Genomic DNA, 21737 nt, shown 5'->3' with positions numbered 1-21737 from the left:
CACAGGGCTGCCTAGAGAAACCCTGTGTGTTTGCTCCTAGGACTGGTATGAGTGGCATTGGGGCTGTTCTGCCAGTGGGTCGTTCCCCCTGTGGGCACTGGTGTTGCGACGGTGGTGGTTGCACCCAGTGGTACGCCATTTTAGGCTAGGGATGTTAGGGACCCACACTAAATAGGTGGCCTTGACGTGGTGAGTGGGCTTGTACTTTTTGATCAAACTGTATACTAACATCCTGTTAGTTTATGCTGAAAAGCAAGTAGATCAAAATACAAATTGTGGATGTGCGACCATGTCCATTTTCTCTAATAAATTCACTTTTTTTTTTCTATCCCCCTCTTTTTTTTAAACTTAGTCTGCACTCTACCCCTCCCCCTCAGCCCAGCCCTATATAAATTAGCAGGAAGCTGCACAGGGCCCCTTCCTTTCTGGCAGCCTCCCAGTCTGTCTGGGAGCACATGGTAAGTGAGCTTTTACACCTTGTTCACACTGGTGTGGATTTGTGCGGCATCTGTTGCTGCCGTGGCACCATGTCTATGGGAGGCGCGGCCCTAGGACTGGTTTGAGTGGCATTGGGGCCGCTCTGCCAGTGGGTCGTTCCCCCCCCTGTGGGCACTGGTGTTGGGGTGGTGGCGGTCGCCACCTAGTGCTACGCCATTTTATGCTAGGGACGTTAGGGACCCACTCTAAATAGGCGGCCTTGACGTGGTGAGTGGGCTTGTATTTTTTGATCAAAATGTATACTAACAACCTGTTAGTTTTTTAATTTATGCTGAGAAGAAAGTAGATCAAAATAGTTGTGGATGTGCGACATGTCAATTTTCTCTATATGAATTCACAAAATATGCAGAGTAGTTCTCACTGCACAGCAGATAATGTATTGTAAAAAAAACAACGTGTTACCCTACCCTAAAAAATGTAAACCAAAAAAAAAAAAAAAAGCCATAAAGAATAGTATACATTTAGAAAACAGTAGGTGATTTTTTTAAGTTGTACACAGTTTTACAATCACATGAACACACTGGGCATATGGGTGGTAACCAGAACACTAGAGTGCTAATACTATTAACCAGTCTTAACCCCTTAAGGACCAAGCCCATTTTAACCTTAACCCCTTAAAGGAGAACTCCAGACAACAAAAATGGTCCCCCATAGTGCCGGCAGGAAAAAAAAATAAAGATGTACATACCTTCCTCCGCTCCTCCGGGGCCTCCGGTAACCAGCTCCGGTCTCCGCCGCAATCCAATTCCTGGTTGCCAGTGGTCGGATGAATCAGCCAATCACCAGCCACAGTGCAGTCCAACTCGGCCGGCGATAGGCTGAGCGGCAGTGTGAAAACGCTTCAGGACCAAAAATTCTTCACTACAGCGGCACCTGCGGCCGGGGCCAAAAACGTCACACTGCCGCTCAGCCTATCGCCTGCCGAGTCGGACTGCGCTGCGGCTGGTGATTGGCGGATTCATCCGACCACTGGCAACCAGGAAGTGGAATGTGGCGGAGACCGGAGCCGGTTACCGGAGGCCCCGGGTGAGCGGAGGAAGGTATGTACATTTTTATTTTTTTTACTGCCGGCACTATGGGGGACAATTTTTATGGTCTGGAGTTCTCCTTTAAGGACAGACCTTTTTTTTTGCAATTCTGACCACTGTCACTTTATGCATTAATAACTCTGGGAGGCTTTTACCGTTTATTCAGATTTTGAGATTTTTTTGTGTGTGACATATTCTACTTAAACATAGTAGTAAATTTTCATCATTACTTGCATCCTTTCTTGGTGAAAAATCCCAAAATGTCGTTAACATTTTTAACATATAGCATTTTTGGAACTTTGGAAAATCCATTTTCCTTACTAGCAGAGTGTTTCAAATAAATTATATAATGATTCACATATACAATATGTCTACTTTATGTTGGCATCATAAAGTTGACATGTTTTTACTTATGGAAGACATCAGAGGGCTTCAAAGTTTAGCTGTAATTTTAGAATTTTACACGAAAATTTCAAAATCACAATTTTTCAGGGAGCAGTTCAGTTTGAAGTGAATTTGAGGGACTTATGTTAGAAATACCCCATAAATTACCCCATTATCAAAACTGCACCCCTCAAAGTATTCAAAATGACATTCAGAAAGTTTTTATTTTTTAACCCTTTAGGTGTTTCACAGGAATAGCAGAAAAGTGGAGAAGGAGAAAATTCAAAATCTTGTAGAGCCATATTTTTTATTTTTACAAGGGGTAAAAGGAGAGAAATCCTCCCAAAATTTGTAACCCCATTTCTCTCGAGTAAGGAAATACCTCATATGTGGATGTAAAGTGCTCCGTGGGTGCACTAGAGGGCTCAGAAGGGAAGGGGCAACAATGGGATTTTGGAGAGTAAATTTAGCTGAAATGGTTTTTGGGGGGCATGTCGCATTTAGGTAGCCATTATGGTGCCAGAACAGCGGAAAAAAAAAACACAAGCCATACTTTTTGGGGAAACTACACTCATCAAGCAATGTAAAAAGGGGTACAGTGAGCTTTAACACCCCAAAGGTGTTTGACTACTTTTTGTTAAAGTTGGATATATAAATGAAAAAAAAAAATTTTTTTTCACTAAAATGCTGATTTTTCACCAAATTTTACATTCTTACAAGGGGTAATTGGAGAAAATGCCCCCCAAAATTTGTAACCCCATTTCTTCTGAGTATGGAAATACCCCATGTGTGGACGTCAAGTGCTCTGCTGCTGCACTACAATGCTCAGAAGAGGAGGAGCGCCATTGAGCCTTTGGAGAGAGAATTTGATTGGAATGGAAGTCGGGGGCCATTTACAAAGCCCCCCGTGGTGCCAGAACAGTGTACCTCCTACATGTGACACCATTTTGGAAACTACACCCCTCACAGAATTTAATAAGCGGTGCCGTGAGCATTTACCCCCACTGGCGTTTGACAGATTTTTGGAACAGCGGTCCGTGAAAATGAATAATGTAATTTTTCATTTGCACAGCCCGCTGTTCCAAAGATCTGTCAGACACCTGTGGGGCGTAAATGCTCACTGTACCCCTTATTACATTCCGTGAGGGGTGTAGTTTCCAAAATGGGGTCACATATGGGGGGGTCAATTGTTCTGGTACTATGGAGGTTTTGTAAACACACATGGCCTTCAATTCCGGACAAATTTTCTCTCCAAAAGCCCAATGGCGCTCCTTCTCTTCTGAGCATTGTAGTTCGCCCATAGAGCACTTTACATCCACATATGGGGTATTTTCTCACTTAGAAGAAATAGGGTTCCAAATTTTTGGTGGCTTTTTCCCCCCTATTTTTCCCTTGTGAAAATGAAAAATTTAGGGTAACACCAGCATTTTAGTGAAAACTTTTTCTTAATTTTCCCATTCAACTTTAACGAAAATTCAACAAACACCTGTGGGGTGTTAAAGCTCACTATACCCCTTTGTTATGTTCCCTGATGTGTGTAGTTTCCAAAATGGGGTCACACTTGGGTATTTATTTTTTTGCGTTTGTCAGAACCACTGTAAAATCAGCCACCCCTGTGTAAATCATCAATTTAGGCCTCAAATGTACATGGCACGCTCTCACTCCTGAGCCTTGTGCATCCGCAGAGCATTTTAAACCCACATATGTGGTATTTCAGTACTAAGGAGAAATTGCCTTACAGGTTTTGATGGTCTTTTTTCCCCTTTTACCTCTTGTGAAAATAAAACGTATGGGGCAACACCAGCTTGTTAGTGTAAATTTTTTTATTTTTTTACACTAACAGGCTGGTGTAGACCCTAACTTTTCCTTTTCCTAAGGGGTAAAAAGAAGAAAAATCCCCCCAAAATGTGTAACTCAATTGCTCCAGAGTATGGAAATACCCCATATGTGGCCCTAAATTGTTTCCTTGAAATACAACAGAGCTCCGAAGTGAGAGAGCGCCATGTGCATTTGAGGACTAAATTAGGGATTGCATAGGGGTGGGCATTAGGGATCGACCGATATTCACATTTTCCCCCGTTATCGATATCGGCTTCTAACCTGCCGATTATGCGCAAAACAAGGCGTGCGCACGAATCGCGGGACTTCAGTTCCGGCCCTGAACTGAAGTCCCGCGATTCGTGCGCACGCCTCGTTGTGCCGTGCGGAGCAAGTGCCTGACAGCTGACAGCATGGTGGAGCAGGAGCTGTCAGCTGTCCCACTCCTCCACTACCTCACCTTTCTCACGCTGCTTCATTCTTGCAGTGGGAGTGAGAGCCGCGGGGACGCCATCCACGGCAGGCCGGCGTGATGACATCACATCATCGCGCCGGCGCCCGGAGATCACATCCCTGCAGCTCTCACTCACAGTACAAGAACGTAGCAGCGTGTGAGGTAAGCACTGCTCGGGCGCTGTATGGATGGACGGGCAAATTATAAGTGAGGGGGGCAAATATAAGTGAGGGGCACATATCAGGGGGGTATTATATGTGAGGAACACAGGACAGGGGGGATTATATGTGGGGGCACATGGAAGCCCCCCCCCATCATGTGCCCATATAATGCCCCCCTGACTTATAATACTCTCTGTCCTGTACCGTCACATATAATGCCCCGAGATGGCAGGACATAGGGCATTATATGTGAGGGGCACTGGACAGGGGGCAATATATGTGAGGGGCACAGGACAGAGGGTATTATAAGTCAGGGGGGCATTATATGATTATATGGGCAGGTGGGCTGTCATGTGCCCCCACATATAATCCCCCCCCCCCCGTCATGTGCCCCTCATACATAATACCCCCTGTCCTGTGACCCCCACATATAATGCCCCATGTCCTGTGTTCCTCAAATACAATGCCCCCATCATGTGCCCCCACATATAATGCCCCCTGACATGTGCCCCTCACATATAATGCCCCCTGTTCTGCACCCTCAGGGGGCATTATATGTGAGGTGCACAGTACATGGGGCATTATATATGAGGGGCCCAGGACAGGGGGTATTATGTATGAGGGGCACATATTATAAGTCAGGGGGGCTTTATACAGGCAGGGGGAGAGAAGCAAGTGGCGGCGGCAGTCTCTGGCACCGCAAAAGCCGCTACAGTTCATTGATTTAAAGCACCCGCTTTAAATCAATGATCTGCAGTGGTTTCAGGGAGTGTGGGGGGAGAGAAATAGCCGATAATTTATACCGGAATATCGGTATAAATTATCGGCCTTAACCTCCACAGATTATCGGTATCGGCCCTAAAAAAAAAATCGATATCAGTCGATCCATAGTGGGCATAGGGGTATTCTACGCCAGTGATTCCCAAACAGGGTGCCTCCAGTGTTGCTAAACTCCCAGCATGCCTGGATAGTCAGTGGCTGTCTGGAAATGCTGGGAGTAGTTGTTTTGCAACAGCTAGAGACTCCGTTTTGGAAACAATGCCACATGATACGTTTTAAATTTTTATTGGGGGGGGGGGGCGGCGTGTAAGGGGGTGTATATGTAGTGTTTTACCCTTTATTATGTGTGTTAGTGTAGTGTTTTTAGGGTACATTCACACAGACGGGGGTCTACGGTGAGTTTCCCGCTAGGAGTTAGAGCTGCGGTGGAAAATGCCGCAGCTTAAACTTGAAGCAGGAAATTCACTGTAAATCCGCCCATGTGAATGGGGGGGGGGGGGGGGGCAAACCTCAAGCTGTTGCAAAACTACAACTCACAGCATGCACTGACAGACTGTGCATGCTGGGAGTTGTACTTTAGCAACAGCTGGAGGCACACTGGTTGGAAAACCTTCTGTTTGGTTAGAAAATACTGAGATAGGTAACAGAACCACAACACCCAGCATGCACGAACAGCAAACTGATGTGTCTCCATGCTGGGAGTTGTAGTAATGTACCTCCAACTGTTGTATAACTACATCTCCCAGCATGCCTTTCGGTGATCAGTACATGCTGGGAATTTTGCAACAGCTGGAGGCACACTGGTTGGAAAATATTGAGATAGGTAACAGAACCTAACAGAAGGTTTTCCAACCAGTGTGCCTCCAGCTGTTGCTAAAGTACAACTCCCAGCATGCACAGTCAGTGCATGCTGTGAGTTGTAGTTTTGTAACAGCTGGAGGCATACTGGTTGGAAAACCTTCTGTTAGGTTCTGTTACCTATCTCAGTATTTTCCAACCAGTGTGCCTCCAGCTGTTGCAAAATTCCCAGCATGTACTGATCGCCGAAAGGCATGCTGGGAGATGTAGTTATACAACAGTTGGAGGTACGTTACTACAACTCCCAGCATGGAGACACAGCAGTTTGCTGTTCGTGCATGCTGGGTGTTGTGGTTTTGCAAGATTTAGAGAGCCATGGTTTAGAAACCACCGCACAGTGGTCTCCAAACTGTAGTCCTCCAGTTGTTGCAAAACTACAAATCCCAGCATGCCAAAACAGCAGTGTGGGCATGCTAGGAGTTGTAGTTTTGCAACTTTTGGAGGGCTACAGTTTAGAGACCACTGTTAAATGGTCTCCAAACTGTAGCCCTCCAGAAGTTGCTAGGCAACTCACTGGCTTCCGTAGTCTGCACCAGGGACCCAGCCGCACGTCAGCATCACCGCCCGCTAAACTCCCCCGCCCCCGATCTGCTATTGGTCGGTGGCTTCTGACCAACCAATAGCACTCCTGCCACCTCACTCCTATCCCCTTCAGGGGGATCGTGGGTGTCTGACACCTCCGATCCCTTATTTTCCAGGTCACAGGAGACCCATATGACAGAAATCGACGCAGATTGCCGTTCTGAATTGACAGGACTCATTAACCCCTCAGATGCCGTGATCAATACAGTCTCAGAAACCCCCTCGGCAATGTGCCGGGATGCCTGCTGAATGATTTCAGCAGGCATCCTGGTCCGGTCCCCAACCAGCTGGCAGCAGGGACAGAAATTCCCATGGGCGTACCTGCGTGCCCTCAGTCCTTAAGGACTCTAAAATAGGGGCGTAAGGGTATGCCCTCCATCCTTAAGGGGTTAAGGACCAGGCCAATTTAATATTTTCATTTTATCCTCCTCGCCTTCTATTTCCATCTACATACCCATATAAGGGCTTGTTTTTTCTGTGACCAATTGTACTTCGCAATGAAACCTCTCATTTTACCAAAAAATGTATGGTGATCCCAAAGAATAATTTTTTTAGGGAGGAAATAAAAATTTTGCACATTTTGGAGGGTTTCGTTTTCACACTGTAGACTTTACGGTAAAAATGACATGTGTTCTTTATTCTGTGGGTCAATACGATTAAAATGATACCCATGGCCAGATACTTTTCTATTTTTGTACCGAAAAAAAATCTCCATTTTGACCTCCTATAACTTTCCTTTTTCCATATATGGGGCGGCATAAGGGCTCCTTTTTTGCACCGTCATCTGTAATTTTTATCAATACCACATTTGCATATATAAAACTTTTAGATCACTTTTTATACATTTTTTTGGACTAAAATGTGACAAAAAAAAGCAGCATTTTTGGATTTTTTTTTTTTTTACGTTTACGCCGTTCACCATACAGGAGCAATAACTTAATATTGATAGTTCGGACATTTACGCAAGCGTCGATACCAAATATGTTTATTGAAAAAATGTTTACGCTTTTTGGGGGTAAAATGGGGAAAAGGAACAATTTTCATCTTTATTGGGGGGAGGGGATTTTTCTAATTTTTTTACTTTTTTCAACTTTGCTATTAATAGTTACCTATGGGGGCATAAAAAATAAATCGGTTGATTGCTAATACTTTTCAGTGCTATGCATAGGGCAAAGCTCTGATCAGTATTATCGGCGATCTTCTGCTCTGGTCTGCTTGATCCAAGACCAGAGCAGATGACCCGAGGAGACGGGCGGAGGCAGGTAAGGGAACCTCCTAAATTTACGCCCTGGTGCACTAAACACCTCCGCACCAGGACGCACATTTACGTCCGTGGTTATTAAGGGGTTAAAAAAATGCATACATACATCCCTTGTAGCCTGCAGTATTGCTTCCCAGTCTCCGCCGAACTTCCCCTTCACAGAGCTGCAGATGTGACATAGCATCAATCACTGGCCCCTGCAAATTACCGTCTAAGTTTGTGACTGGCTTAGCAGTTTTCAGGTGAAGACTGGGGACTATGGCGAAGACTGGGCACTGATAATGGAGGGTACAAGGGAGGTATGTATAAGCTTTTTTGAGTTATTATAGAAAGAAACAGGAGCGCTTCCATGTGAAGAATCTCAGGAATAGTGCAATGCTAGTAGCCAGTGCGGACCGTGCTCACCTGGTGAAGTTGTGCAATCTACAGGCACAACACAGACACTTCGCATGAGGAATGACTCAGACAGCTGCAGCGGCTTCCCACGCTGGATCACCGGCGTGCATAGCAGGATACAGAGGATAGAGGAAACTGGAAGCTTGATATTGAGCTGTTGTAATAACTTGAAGAATGAATTAGGTAAGTTTAACCATTTATTGGTACACACACACACACACACACAACACGTTTCAGGGAATGAATATCCCTTTCATCAGGCGTGATATCCAGTAAAAGAACATAGCGGTATTTAACAGGTAATTTCATGACTTGTACGGGAAATGACGTTTTTCCACAAACAAAGGGACGTTATCCACACACAAAGAACAATCACCACAAACTATTAAGAAACATAATGAATGAATGAGTGAGCGCCTTACAAAAAATGAATATAGCGGCAGTCCAAATATAAATCAAATTTTCGTATTAAATCTAAAAATCCAATATGACTCCCTTTTAATGAGTTGCTGGTATCGATTGGGACAATTTTCATTTATAGACTCCACTACACACACCGACAATCGCTCACTATCGCAGTCCTGCGAAAGGGCAATATGCCAGGACACACTTTGTTTCATGAAATTATTAGAAATATTAGACCGGTGTTTGTTCATTCTAGAGCGCAAATTTTGTACAGTACGGCCGATGTACTGGATTCCACAATGACATGTCAATAGATAAATGACAAAGGAGGAGCCGCAGTGGTTATACTCTCCAATTCTAAAGTTTTCGCCAGTGGATCGAGAGCATATAAAATCAGTGCCGGATTTCGGGATCCAATTGCAACACAAACATCTGGGGATCCCGCATCTGAAAGTACCCAGTAATCGGTGTGACCCTAATGTAGATTGTATATTTTTTATCTTATTTTCTTTAGGGACAGTTTTCAACCTACTTGGCGCTAGATGATTGCGGAGCATTTTAGCTCTACGAAAAGTTAAAACAGGTTGTCTGGGGAGAACTTTTTTAAGAATAGGGTCTTCAAGTAAAATAGACCAATGTTCCTTTAAAATCTTGCGTATTTTCATTGGAACATTATTGTAAGTAGTAATGAAATTGTATTTCCATTTATTACCATGGGGGTCTGAAGTGGTAGCATTTTTCTGTTTAAAATTCTTTTTCTGAGATTTTGAAACTAAATCAATCTGTTTAGAAAGACCAGCTTTCATATATGCTGCAGTCAGGATTTTTTTCGATACCCTTTTTCCAAAAAACGGTCTTGAAGTATCTTGGATTGTTTAATAAAATCATGATCATCACTACAATGCTTTCTAATCCTTTGGTACTGACCGTAAGGAACATTACAGATCCATTTTGGATAGTGACAACTGTTAATATTAAGAAAACTATTGACATCGACTTTCTTAAAACGTGTGCTTGTTTTTAGTTGCATATTGTCATCTTTAAAAATTTCCAAATCTAAAAACACACAAGTGGTATATGAAATACTAGGTGTAAAAATCAATCCCCAGTCATTTGTATTCAAACTGGAGATGAAGTCCAGAGCTTCCTTTTCAGTGCCACTCCACAAAATAAATAAATCATCTATAAAACGCTTATAAAATTTTATATGTGGATTTAAAATATAAAGGGACTCGAAATGCCCCATGTACAGATTTGCATAACTTGGGGCAAATCTGTACATGGGGCATTTCGAGTCCCTTTATATTTTAAATCCATTGGTCTATTTTACTTGCAGACCCTATTCTTAAAAAAGTTCTCCCCAAACTTAACTTTTCGTAGAGCTAAAACGCTCTGCAATCATCTAGCTCCAAGTAGGTTGAAAACTGTCTCTAAAGAAAATAAGATTAAAAATATACAATCTACATTAGGGTCACACCGATTACTGGGTACTTTCAGATGCGGGATCCCCAGATGTTTGTGTTGCAATTGGATCCCGAAATCCGGCACTGATTTTATATGCTCTCTATCCCCTGGCGAAAACATTAGAATTGGGGAATATAACAACTGCGGCTCCTCCTTTGTCATTTATCTATTGACATGTCATTGTGGAATCCAGTACATCGGCCGTACTGTACAAAATTTGCGCTCTAGTATGAACAAACACCGGTCTAATATTTCTAATAATTTCATGAAACAAAGTGTGTCCCGGCATATTGCCCTTTCGTAGGACTGCAATAGTGAGCGATTGTCGGTGTGTATAGTGGAGTCTATAAATGAAAATTGTCCCAAATCGATACCAGCAACTCATTAACAGGGAGTCATATTGGATTTTTAGATTTAATACGATGTGGCCCGAAGGGTTAAATGAATGCATAGAGAGAACAGATTAATTGCCTTTTTATATATGTGCACATGTACATTGTGTATATATGTATATTTTTTATATTTTTAAATGTTTTCATATATTTGCTATTTATTATATTTGCTATGTGATGATGGATTCATATTTTTAGTATTTTTAATATGTGAGATTGTGATATTGTACTGATTTTCATAATCTTTTTCATGTTTTATACAAATTTGATTTATATTTGGACTGCCGCTATATTCATTTTTTGTAAGGCGCTCACTCATTCATTCATTATGTTTCTTAATAGTTTGTGGTGATAGTTCTTTGTTTGTGGATAACGTCCCTTTGTTTGTGGAAAAACGTCATTTCCCGTACAAGTCATGAAATTACCTGTTAAATACCGCTATGTTCTTTTACTGGATATCACGCCTGATGAAAGGGATTGTGTGTACCAATAAATGGTTAAACTTACCTGAATTCATTCTTCAAGTTATTACAGCAGCGCAATATCAAGCTTCCAGTTTCCTCTATCCTCTGTATCCTTTTTGAGTTATTAGGCAGTCTGGGCCCCAGAGGTTAAAAAATAATAATTTATATAGGATAGAAAACAAAGAATAGCAACTGCACCCCTAATAGAAAGGATTTAGAAGCTTTGTTAACCTTTTAGATGATTCATAGGAATTAAGGCAATGTGGAAATGAAATTTTATCATTTCAACTTTCTTGGAAATTTAAAATTTCAAATGTGTTACCTGCAAAACAGAAGCAGGTTTTAACAGAAAAAAAATCTACGGAATATTACCCCAACTCAGCAGTTTTTACAAATATCCCATGCATGGCCCCTAGTGTTCTGCCTCACACACTCGCACATAGGCCTCAGAAATTATATACAGTCATGGCCAAAAATGTTGGCACCCCTGAAATTTTTCTAGAAAATGAAGTATTTCTCACAGAAAAGGATTGCAGTAACATGTTTTGCTATACACATGTTTATTCCCTTTGTGTGTATTGGAACTAAACCAAAAAAAGGGAGGAAAAAAAGCAAGTTGGATAGAATGTCACACTAAACTCCAAAAATGGTCTGGACAAAATTATTGGCACCCTTTCAAAATTGTGGGAAAATAAGATTGTTTCAAGCATGTGATGCTCCTTTAAACTCACCTGGGGCAAGTAACAGGTGTGGGCAATATAAAAATCACACCTTAAAGCAGATAAAAAGGAGAAGTTCACTTAGTCTTTGCATTGTGTGTGTGTGTGCACCACACTAAGCATGGACAACAGAAAGAGGAGAAGACAACTGTCTGAGGACCTGAGAACCATAATTGTGGGAAAAAAAATCAACCATCTCAAGGTTACAAGTCCATCTCAGTCTCTAGATTTGCCTTTGTCCACAGTGTGCAACATTATCAAGAAGTTTACAACCCATGGCACTGTAGCTAATGAAACGCTTTGGCAGGAGACCCAGAAGGACCCCACTGCAGACACAGACATAAAGCAAGACTACATTTTGCCAAAATGAACTTGAGTATGCCAAAATTCTTCTAAGATAGAGCTTTTTGGTAAAGCACATAATTCTACTGTTTACCGAAAATGGAATGAGGCCTACAAAGAAAAGAACATAGTACCTACAGAAATATGGTGGAGGTTCAATTATGTTTTGGGGTTGTTTTGCTGCCTCTGGCACTGGGTGCCTCTAATGTGTGCAAGGCATCATGAAATCTGAGGATTACCAATGGATTTTGGGTCCCACTGTACAGCTCAGTGTGAAAAATCTGGGTTTGCATCCGAGATCTTTGGTCTTCCAGGAGGACAATGACCCCAAACATACCTCAAAAAGCACCCAGAAATGGATGGTAACAAAGCGCTGGAGAGTTCTGAAGTGGCCAGCAATGAGTCCATATCTAAATCCCATTGAACACATGTGGAGAGATCGTAAAATTGCTGTTAGGAAAAGGCACCTTTCCAATAAGAGAGACCTGGAGCAGTTTGCAAAGAAAGAGTGGTCCAACATTCCGGCTGAGAGGTGTAAGAAGCTTATTGATGGTTATAGGAAGCGACTGACTTCAGTTATTTTTTCCAAAGGGTGTGCAACCAAATATTAAGTTAAGGGTGCCAATAATTTTGTCCAGCCCATTTTTGGAGTTTGGTGTGACATTCTGTCCAATTAGCTTTTTTTCCTCCTTTTTTGGTTTAGTTCCAATACACACAAAGGCAATAAACATGTGTATAGCAAAATGTGTTACTGCAATCCTTTTCTGTGAAAAATACTTCATTTTCTTGAAAAATGTCAGGGGTGCCAACATTAACGGCCATGACTAAATAAAAAAACTTTTTGGGGCCTTTTTATTAGGGCGTTTATTAACCTCTTAAGGACGCAGGGCGTATGGATACGCCCTGCATTCCGAGTCCTTAAGGACGCAGGGCGTATACATACGCCCGTGGGAATTCCGGTCCCCACCGCTAGCCAGTTGGGGACCGGAGCCGGATGCCTGCTGAAATCATTCAGCAGGCATCCCGGCATATCGCCCAGGGGGGTCCTGAGACTCTGGTGACCCGATCACCTGGAAAATAGGGCTGATCGGAGTTGTCAGCAACACCCCCGATCAGCCTAAAGGATAGGAGTGAGGTCGCAAAGCTGCGATCTACTCCTATCCCCTGCCATTACTCAGAACTGAGTTCTGACCAATAGCAGCGCAGGACAGGGGGTTGCCATGGCAACCCCCCGTTCTGCCCGCCCCTGGATGTCAGGGGGCTCTGGAAAGAAGATGGAGGCCGTACCTGCAGGAGAAGATGCCTGAGGACCTGGGATCTTCGCTGGAGCCTGCAGGATCCTGACCAGGTAGGGAATCGACAGTGGGGGGGGGATTGAAAGTGAAAGTAAATCGATCTTTACTGTGGCAACCACTAGGGGGGCCAAACTGCAACTCCCAGCATGCCCAGAGAGCCAAAGGCTGTCTGGGCATGCAGGGAGTTGTAGTTTTGCAACATCTGGAGGGTCACAGTTTGGAGACCACTGTTACAGTGGTGCCCAAACAGTAGCCCTCCAGATGTTGCCAAACTACAACTCTCAGCATGCCTTGACTGCCCAGGCAGGCTGGGAGTTGTAGTTCTGTAACATCTGTCCCTTCAGATTTAGCAATTTTCATGACATTTTTGGAAATTGCTGCTCTACTTTGAAGCCCTCTAATTTTTTCAAAAAGCAAAAGTATGTCCATTTTACGATGCCAACATAAAGTGGACATATTGTATTTGTGAAGAAAAATAAAATGTATTAGGAATATCCTTTTTCCTTACAATTAGAAAGCTTCAAAGTTAGAAAAATGCAAAATTTTCATGAAATTTGGGGATTTTTCCCCAAAAAAGGATGCAATTAACGCCGAAAATTTACCACCAAAATAAAGTAGAATATGTCAAGAAAAAACAATCTCAGAATCAGAATATTCGGTAAAAGTGTTTTCGCGTTATTAATTCGTAAAGTGACGGTGGTCAGAATTGCGAAAAAGGGCTCAGTCCTTAAGGTGAAAAAGGGCTGCGTCCTTAAGGGGTTAAGGAGTAAAATTGTGTTTACTGTGCAGTATATGCCTATACCCCATTGAAATTATTTTTCTTTTTGCACCTTAACCCCTTAAGGACTCAGCCCATTTTGGCCTTAAGGACTCTAAAATTTTTACGTTTTCATTTTTTCCTCCTCGCCTTCTAAAAATCATAACTCTTTAATATTTTCATCCACAGACTAGTATGAGGGCTTGTTTTTTGCGCGACCAGTTGTCCTTTGTAATGACATCACTCATTATATCATAAAATGTATGGCGCAACCAAAAAACACTATTTTTGTGGGGAAATTAAAACGAAAAACGCAATTTTGCTAATTTTGAAAGGTTTCGTTTTCACGCCGTACAATTTATGGTAAAAATGACGTGTGTTCTTTATTCTGAGGGTCAATACGATTAAAATGATACCCATTATTACATACTTTTCTATTATTGTTGCGCTTAAAAAAAATCACAAACTTTTTAACCAAATTAGTACGTTTATAATCCCTTTATTTTGATGACCTCTAACTTTTTTATTTTTCCGTATAAGCGGCGGTATGGGGGCTCATTTTTCGTGCCATGATCTGTACTTTTTTTTTATACCACAATTGCATATGAAAAACTTTTAATAAATTTTTTATAATTTTTTTTTTAATAAAATGCATTACAAAAGTAGGAATTTTGGACTTTTTTTTTTTTCGTTCACACCGTTCACCGTACGGGATCATTAACATTTTATTTTAATAGTTCGGACATTTACGCACGTGGCGATACCAAATATGTCTATAAAAAATGTTTTTTACGCTTTTTGGGGGTAAAATAGGAAAAAAAACAGACGTTTTACTTTTTTATTGGGGGAGGGGATTTTTCACTTTTTTTTTTACTTTTACTTTTACATTTTTTTACATTTTTTTTTTACACTTGAATAGTCCCCATAGGGGACTATTCATAGCAATACCATGATTGCTAATACTGATCTGTTCTATGTATAGGACATAGAACAGATCAGTATTATCGGTCATCTCCTGCTCTGGTCTGCTCGATCTCAGACCAGAGCAGGAGACGCCGGGAGCCGCACGCCGGCGCTGCGGGCGATCCGATCATTCATTCAAATCGCAAACTGCCGCAGATGCCGGGATCTGTATTGATCCCGGCACCTGAGGGGTTAATGGCGGACGCCCGCGGGATCGCGGGCGTCGGCCATTGCCGGCGGGTCCTTGGCTGCGATCAGCAGCCGGGATCAGCCGCGCATGACACGGGCATCGCTCCGATGCCCGCGGTTATGCATAGGACGTAAATGTACATCCTGGTGCGTTAAGTACCACCTCACCAGGACGTACATTTACGTCCTGCGTCCTTAAGGGGTTAAGGGACATGAAGCTGCGATATTCTGATCGCTGTTAATGTAAAGCATTGTACAAGCAGATTAGTGCTCTATACAGGCTGTATCACAGTTGCAACAATCAGACAGCAGGAGGATGGGTCAGCGACCTCTGCTGCCGGGATCGGATGAGCACCACTAACCCACCGTCACCGGTCTTTTCTTCCTTTAGTCATCTAAAGGGTTAATGGCGAGCTTCAACATGATTGCCAATAATAGATTGCATACAAAAGCATTTAAAATCAGGCTGCAAGTGCGTACAGGTACGTCCTGTGTTACTACAGGTCAAGCTTACAGGAGCCACCTTACCATCCCACAGATTGTAAACAAGTAGAGATGTAAACAAATGAAAACTCTGATTGCCCAAACTAACTTTCACAACTGTTGGGTTAACAAAGACAAGGGTGGGGACTCACTTTTTTGGCATCAGTTTTCTGGCAAGAGAGACTTCCTGGGCGTTTGGGGTTATTCTTTCTGTGTTTATGAAAAATCAAATATTAATTTTTTTTTTTTTTACGCAAAAATACTTTGCCATCCTAACACTGAAGTCAAACTTGGGTTGCCCCATACACATTTAAAGCACTGAAGAGCTAGGTAGCACAACTTATAGCACAGACAAAACATTTTTTATTACTATCAATATTTTAAAATAATCCTAAAATCTTGCAGATTACTCTCTCAACACTAAGCCTAAAACTAAGATAAGACTCCCTGTTCTGCCTGTCATAAGGAAGAGGCTTCTGGAAATTGAAAGATGACAACAGTAGATAAAGATAATAGCTCAGCCTAGCCTTTTCTGTAGAATGACATAGAAACCTAGAATGTGTTAGCAGATAAGAATCATTAGGCGCATTTTCGAGCAGTCCTGGCACCCACTGGATAATTAAAATGTGAGGTATGTCCATACGTGTTTTCCGCGCAGACATTGAAAGCAACCCAAAGCCTCAGGGCCCCTGTGGGTCTGTGCCATACATACACAGTATGAGGTACAAGATAGTATAAACCAAGTACTGGGTAAAAATTAGCTCAGACCGATGGAAAGGGGTTAAATATATTTACTAACTATATACCAATGGCATGCTCAAATCCTTCCAATTACGAGGGAAGTTTGAATTCGCAAAGACTGTTCTATCAGTATGCCCAAGAAGAAAGCAAGGTTGATCCAGCACAGAGTAAAAACCTGAAGGCGTTTTTTTTTTTGTTTTTTTTAACCAATTACACCTTGGTGTCCTCCATCGTCTCAAACATTATGATCACATGAGCACAGACTACCTTACTGACCATATTTACCGTATTTATCGGCGTATAACACGCACGCATATAACACACACCCCCATTTTAATAGGGAAATTTAAGTAAAAAAAAATAAAAATACATATAAGATAAATGACAGACTAAATGCCATATCATCCCTCTTTGATTTTGCCTGAACTTCAGTTTGGTCCCCCCTTCCAGTGCCACATCATTCCTTCCCTTTTATCAGCCTATGTGCCACATTTACACCCATCCCCCCCTTACCGTCTCATCATTCCCCCACCCGTCTCATCATTCCCCCACCCGTCTCATCATTCTCCCGCCTCTCATCATGCCCGCCTCAGCAAAAAAAAAAAACAAAGCGGGAGCTGCGCGCTGGTCACTGATTTAAAGTGGCCGTGCCCAGGCTGCTAATCCTTAACAAGCAGCCGCTGCTGCGGCCACTTTAAATCAGTGACAAAGATTTATAGGCGTATAACACGCAGGCAGACTTTTTGCCTTGAATTTAAGTTTTAAAAGTGTGTTATAGGCTGATAAATACGGTAGTTGATTGTTAAATACCCTACACCACAGATTTATGAATAATTAGAAAACAAAAAAAAGTAAAAGGCACGGGCAGCAGGAAGAAGGCAGGGCCCAGGCTCGTTACAAGACACTGCTCTCAGGGCGTCACCGGCCGAATCGGGACATCGTTGCTGCCGGCGATAAGTTGAGTGCAGTGTGACAAACCAGGCCCCAGGATGTGAAAGACGACCAGAGAACGGGACACTGATATTGGCGCACTGGGGGAGCAGCAGAAGGAGAGTTAAAGTTTTTTATTATTTTTTTTTAATTTTTGCAGCCTGGGCACAGAGAAAAAATAAAGAATTTCACTGGACTACTCCTTTCAGTGAACTACGCCTTTACAATCAGTTAGGTAATCTGCTATTAAGAGTGCGCTTGCGCACGGAACACGAGATGGTGGAGCACAAGCACTACAAAGGGGAGCTGGAATTTCTACTTTATTGTGTGTTATATCTGTACTTACAACTACAGCATGCCTAACAAGTCCAGGTCCAGATGTTAAATTTGAAAATTGGTTCTTGAGGTGTTATGGATTGTGTTTTTTTTTCTTGTTTTTTTACACCTTTAATTTGTGATGTTAGTAACGTGTACGTGCACCAAATTTATTAAATGCTGCAGGTCATGTAATAAATATGGTGCTGGTACACATTTTTTACTTTTAGTACATTCCTTTGTAAGTTCCTTCCTCTGCAACTGTTTGTGCGACTTTTTTAGAAAGTCACAAAGATTAATTCCTGACCAATGCACCTGTAAACAGATTTCACTGTCCATAGTGTTTTCTCTAAAAAAAAAAAAATAAAAAAAAATTTTTTAAAAGTTGGACGCAAATCCTTTGATAAATTTCCACCCAGAGTCTGGAAGATTCTGGTATACATTTGAACAGTTGTCCATGCGAGGTAATAAACACAGCTGTGATACTAAGAGGAAGCCGCTTGCCTGGATAGCAAATCCACACCTCAACAGCAGATGGCACCAAGTTTCCTGCCTTAATGGGATAAAATAATCTGTTGGTCATTGCCGAAAGCTGAAAATACAATATTTCCAACTATTAAATATGGACCAGGGAGGCATGCATGACCCGTGCCATTTGAGAAACCTTGGCGTTGGTGTGCAGGCTCTGGTATGTCCTTCATATAAGGATATACTGGCGAATGTCTCAATTTTAACATCAGTGTTGAGGGATAGCCAATGTCATTGTATACATCTACCACAGTAGTGCACCTAAATTCCTGTATTGTATTCTAATTGTTACACATCCACACCGTTTATCTGGTGTAGGATTCTATTGTGGCACTTGTAGTCCACTGCAGGCATCCCCCATTGTATGCATTTTTATGCTGGGGATGGCCCCTATCAACGGACTACAAGGGCAGGATCTGCTCCCCCAGTATAAATGCACAACCGCATTTGGGGTTGAGCACCTCCAGCCATTTGAGACCACGTTTTTTTGTTGTTGTTTAAATTTTATACTTGGAGGTGTGTAAACTCCATATGTAATGCGCCTTGAACATCTTACAGGCAGCTTTAAGGTAGCACCTGTGAGGCCATGCCCCTATATTAGCCAACTTAGATGGGGCTTGCAGTTTGCCTCTCCCTCCCATTGTATGTGTGCTTAGCCACGCTGGAGGGTACTTGGGGGGGACTCTGAGTCGGCCTAATGCTGCCATAATTGCCCACTGGCCCCTGTTTTGCTTATCACGCACAGGTAGGTTTAGCGTTAGGTCAAGTGCCATTTGAGAAACCTTGGCATTGGTGTGCGGGCTCTGGTATGTCCATCATATAAGGATATACTGGCGAATGTCTCAATTTTAACATCAGTGTTGAGGGATAGCCAATGTCATTGTATACATCTACCACAGTAGTGCACCCATATTCCTGTATTGAATGATTCTAATTGTTACACAGCCACATAGTCTATCTGGTGTAGGATTCTATTGTGGCACTTGTAGTCCACTGCAGGCATCCTCCATTGTATGCATTTTTATGCTGTGGATTGCCCCTAGCAACGGACTACAAGGGCAGCATCTGCTCCCCCAGTATAAATGCACAACCGCATTTGGGGTTGAGCACCTCCAGCCATTTGAGACCACATTTTATGTTGTTGAGGCATGCATGCAACCTCTTTAATATATGGTTGGACTCATTGTCGTAACAGTGTTAAAATGAGCCCACACATGACTAGTCGGTCCAAACCCAGTCAAAAAATTTCCTAGGTGGGGAAAACCCCAGTTGCTTCAGGCATGTCAGGTATTCATAGAAAGGGCAATTTATGGAGAGCCCAAATAGAATAATTATAAACAGTAGGTACCCACTTTATAGTGGAAGATAGAAACATTTTTCCATTTCCTTAGTCTGAATGTGAAAAGAGGAGGTGTAATCCACCTGAAAGCTTCACAGCTTTTCATATTCTTTCGGCCTGATCATCAGAAAGGCTGCACCAATATGGTGCGCTAAGATGGGAAAATCGCCATTTTCTTGCCAAAAATCTACTTTTGTAGTAGTGTGGAGTAACTAATTAATATCTGCTTTTCCAGTCTTGATCTGGTAGAAAGGACAATACTTTTGTAAAAATATTCAGTTTATAATCCCGAGTCCATCTAAATGTTCAGATCATTTGTAGGTTTGGGTAATCTTTTCCTGAATTAGTAGTTTGAATTAGGGGCAGCAATACAGAATTTAGAGAAAAGCTGCACTAGAGCGAAAAACTGATTAAAAAGCTCAACTTACATACCATAGAAATAGTGTTTTATAAAATTGTCATACCAAAAACACACGTGTCTGCTGGGAATAGTCATGCTTCCTAGCAGAGGAAAGAGGGCACAAAGGACTGAGTTGGTCTTTCAGAAAATGGGCTTTGGGCCAGATGCTAAATGGCCAGAGGATACGGCTGATCTGAAAAATGTGTTCTGAGAGTAAAACTCATTATTTCCATATTGGTGGGAGGTAATGGAGCTTATGCATAAGGTTTTTGGTGTCTCAGTCCTCGTCCTGCTAAAAATTGGGTTACTGGGTTATATGGGTGACCTGTCATGCGGTGAAGAAGAGCAATTGGCAAAAATATTGTATCCTGCCGGTCAGCTGATAAAACATTGGCTTTAAGAGCCCGGACCATCTAGAAGGGAAGCTATGAATTTTTTTTTAAATGTCTCTATACCAATAGAACAGCGGATATACATTAGAGATGAGAGAACTTACAGTAAATTCGATTTGTCACAAACTTCTCGGCTCGGCAGTTGATGACTTATCCTGCGTAAATTAGTTCAGCCTTCGGGTGCTCCGGTGGGCTGGAAAAGGTGGATACATTCCTAGGAAAGAGTCTCCTAGGACTGTATCCACCTTTTCGAGCCCACCGGAGCACCAGAAAGCTGAACTAATTTATGCAGGAAAAGTCATCAACTGCCAAGCCGAGAAGTTCCTGACGAATCGAATTTACTGTAAGTTCGCTCACCTCTAATATACATTAATAGGAATGCCCTGTCAAAGTATGAAAAACAATGGAGTAAATGGTTGTAGTGCTTAGAGGCTCAGAAGCACCTTGCAGATTCTCTGCAAGTGGGCGTTTCCCTATGCTAATATATCTTGACAGATGATCTCTACCCTTATTTTATAATTGCTTGTTTTTGCATACTGTCATTTGCAAATATGCTTATTTCAATGCAGTTTCCTGATTTGGCCCTGAGATGTGTGGGCTTTCCTACAAAGTTTCATATGTATATAAAAACTTGGCACTCAAATTGCTGGGTGATAAATATTTATTTTGCAATCTACAATATTAAATGCTGACGTTTCGGTCCTACAGGGACCTTCCTCAGAGTCGCTGGAGGAAGAGCTTCCTCCGGCGATGCAGTTCCTTCTATCATAGCTCATTTTTCCCCGGCCAAGGGCCGGTTTCTCCCCCAGCCTCCGCAGCAATCCATACTCTGAGGACCGAAAGTCAGCATTTAATATTGTGGATTGCAAAATAAATATTTAAGTTATCACCCAGCAATTTGAGTGCCGAGTTTTTCTATACAGAGGTTCAGACATATACAGGGCTGAGACAGCTGTCAATAGTAATGTAAACACATATATAAATTGCCAGACAGGACTGCAATCTCCCAGCCTGCTGGTGCTTTTCTGATGTGTGCACAGAGGGAATGATGTCATCAGCCCACCATCAACTGCTTCTAGAGTGAAAAGCAGTGGTCTGTAACATAGAAAATGATCTGTCAACAAAGGAAGCTAAAAAAATTTAAAAATAAATTAAAATGTTTGAAAGTATACAGGAAAGGATATAGTTAAATGGGATCTTTGGAGATGTGAATACCTTTTAAATAAAAATTTATCGGATTAAAAAATAATTATTGGCACAGACCCCAAAGGGGCCCTAAGGCATTTTGTTGCTTTGATTATCATAGCGATTTTAGCATTTAAACCATAGGTCCTTTCTTATCCTGAGCCTTCCCTTGGTAGTCTTAAAGGGTACCTCTCATCAAAAAAACTTTTGATAT

General features: G+C 42.1%; 1 protein-coding gene across 6 annotated transcripts in view; it reads right to left on the bottom strand.

Annotated features, from left to right (window-relative positions):
• Window positions 1–21737, bottom strand: part of SYCP2L (synaptonemal complex protein 2 like) — a 200633-nt gene that overhangs the window by 44759 nt on the left and 134137 nt on the right. For all 6 annotated transcript variants that reach the window (XM_056521155.1, XM_056521156.1, XM_056521157.1 and 3 more), the window contains one exon: window positions 15846–15903. In XM_056521155.1, coding sequence (XP_056377130.1) covers window positions 15846–15903 — 58 coding nt within the window. The remainder of the gene's footprint in view (window positions 1–15845; window positions 15904–21737) is intronic.

The sequence above is a fragment of the Hyla sarda genome, chromosome 5 (genome assembly GCF_029499605.1).
Source record: "Hyla sarda isolate aHylSar1 chromosome 5, aHylSar1.hap1, whole genome shotgun sequence".
Classification (NCBI taxonomy): Eukaryota; Metazoa; Chordata; class Amphibia; order Anura; family Hylidae; genus Hyla; species Hyla sarda.
This window is presented reverse-complemented; position numbering and strand designations above follow the sequence as displayed.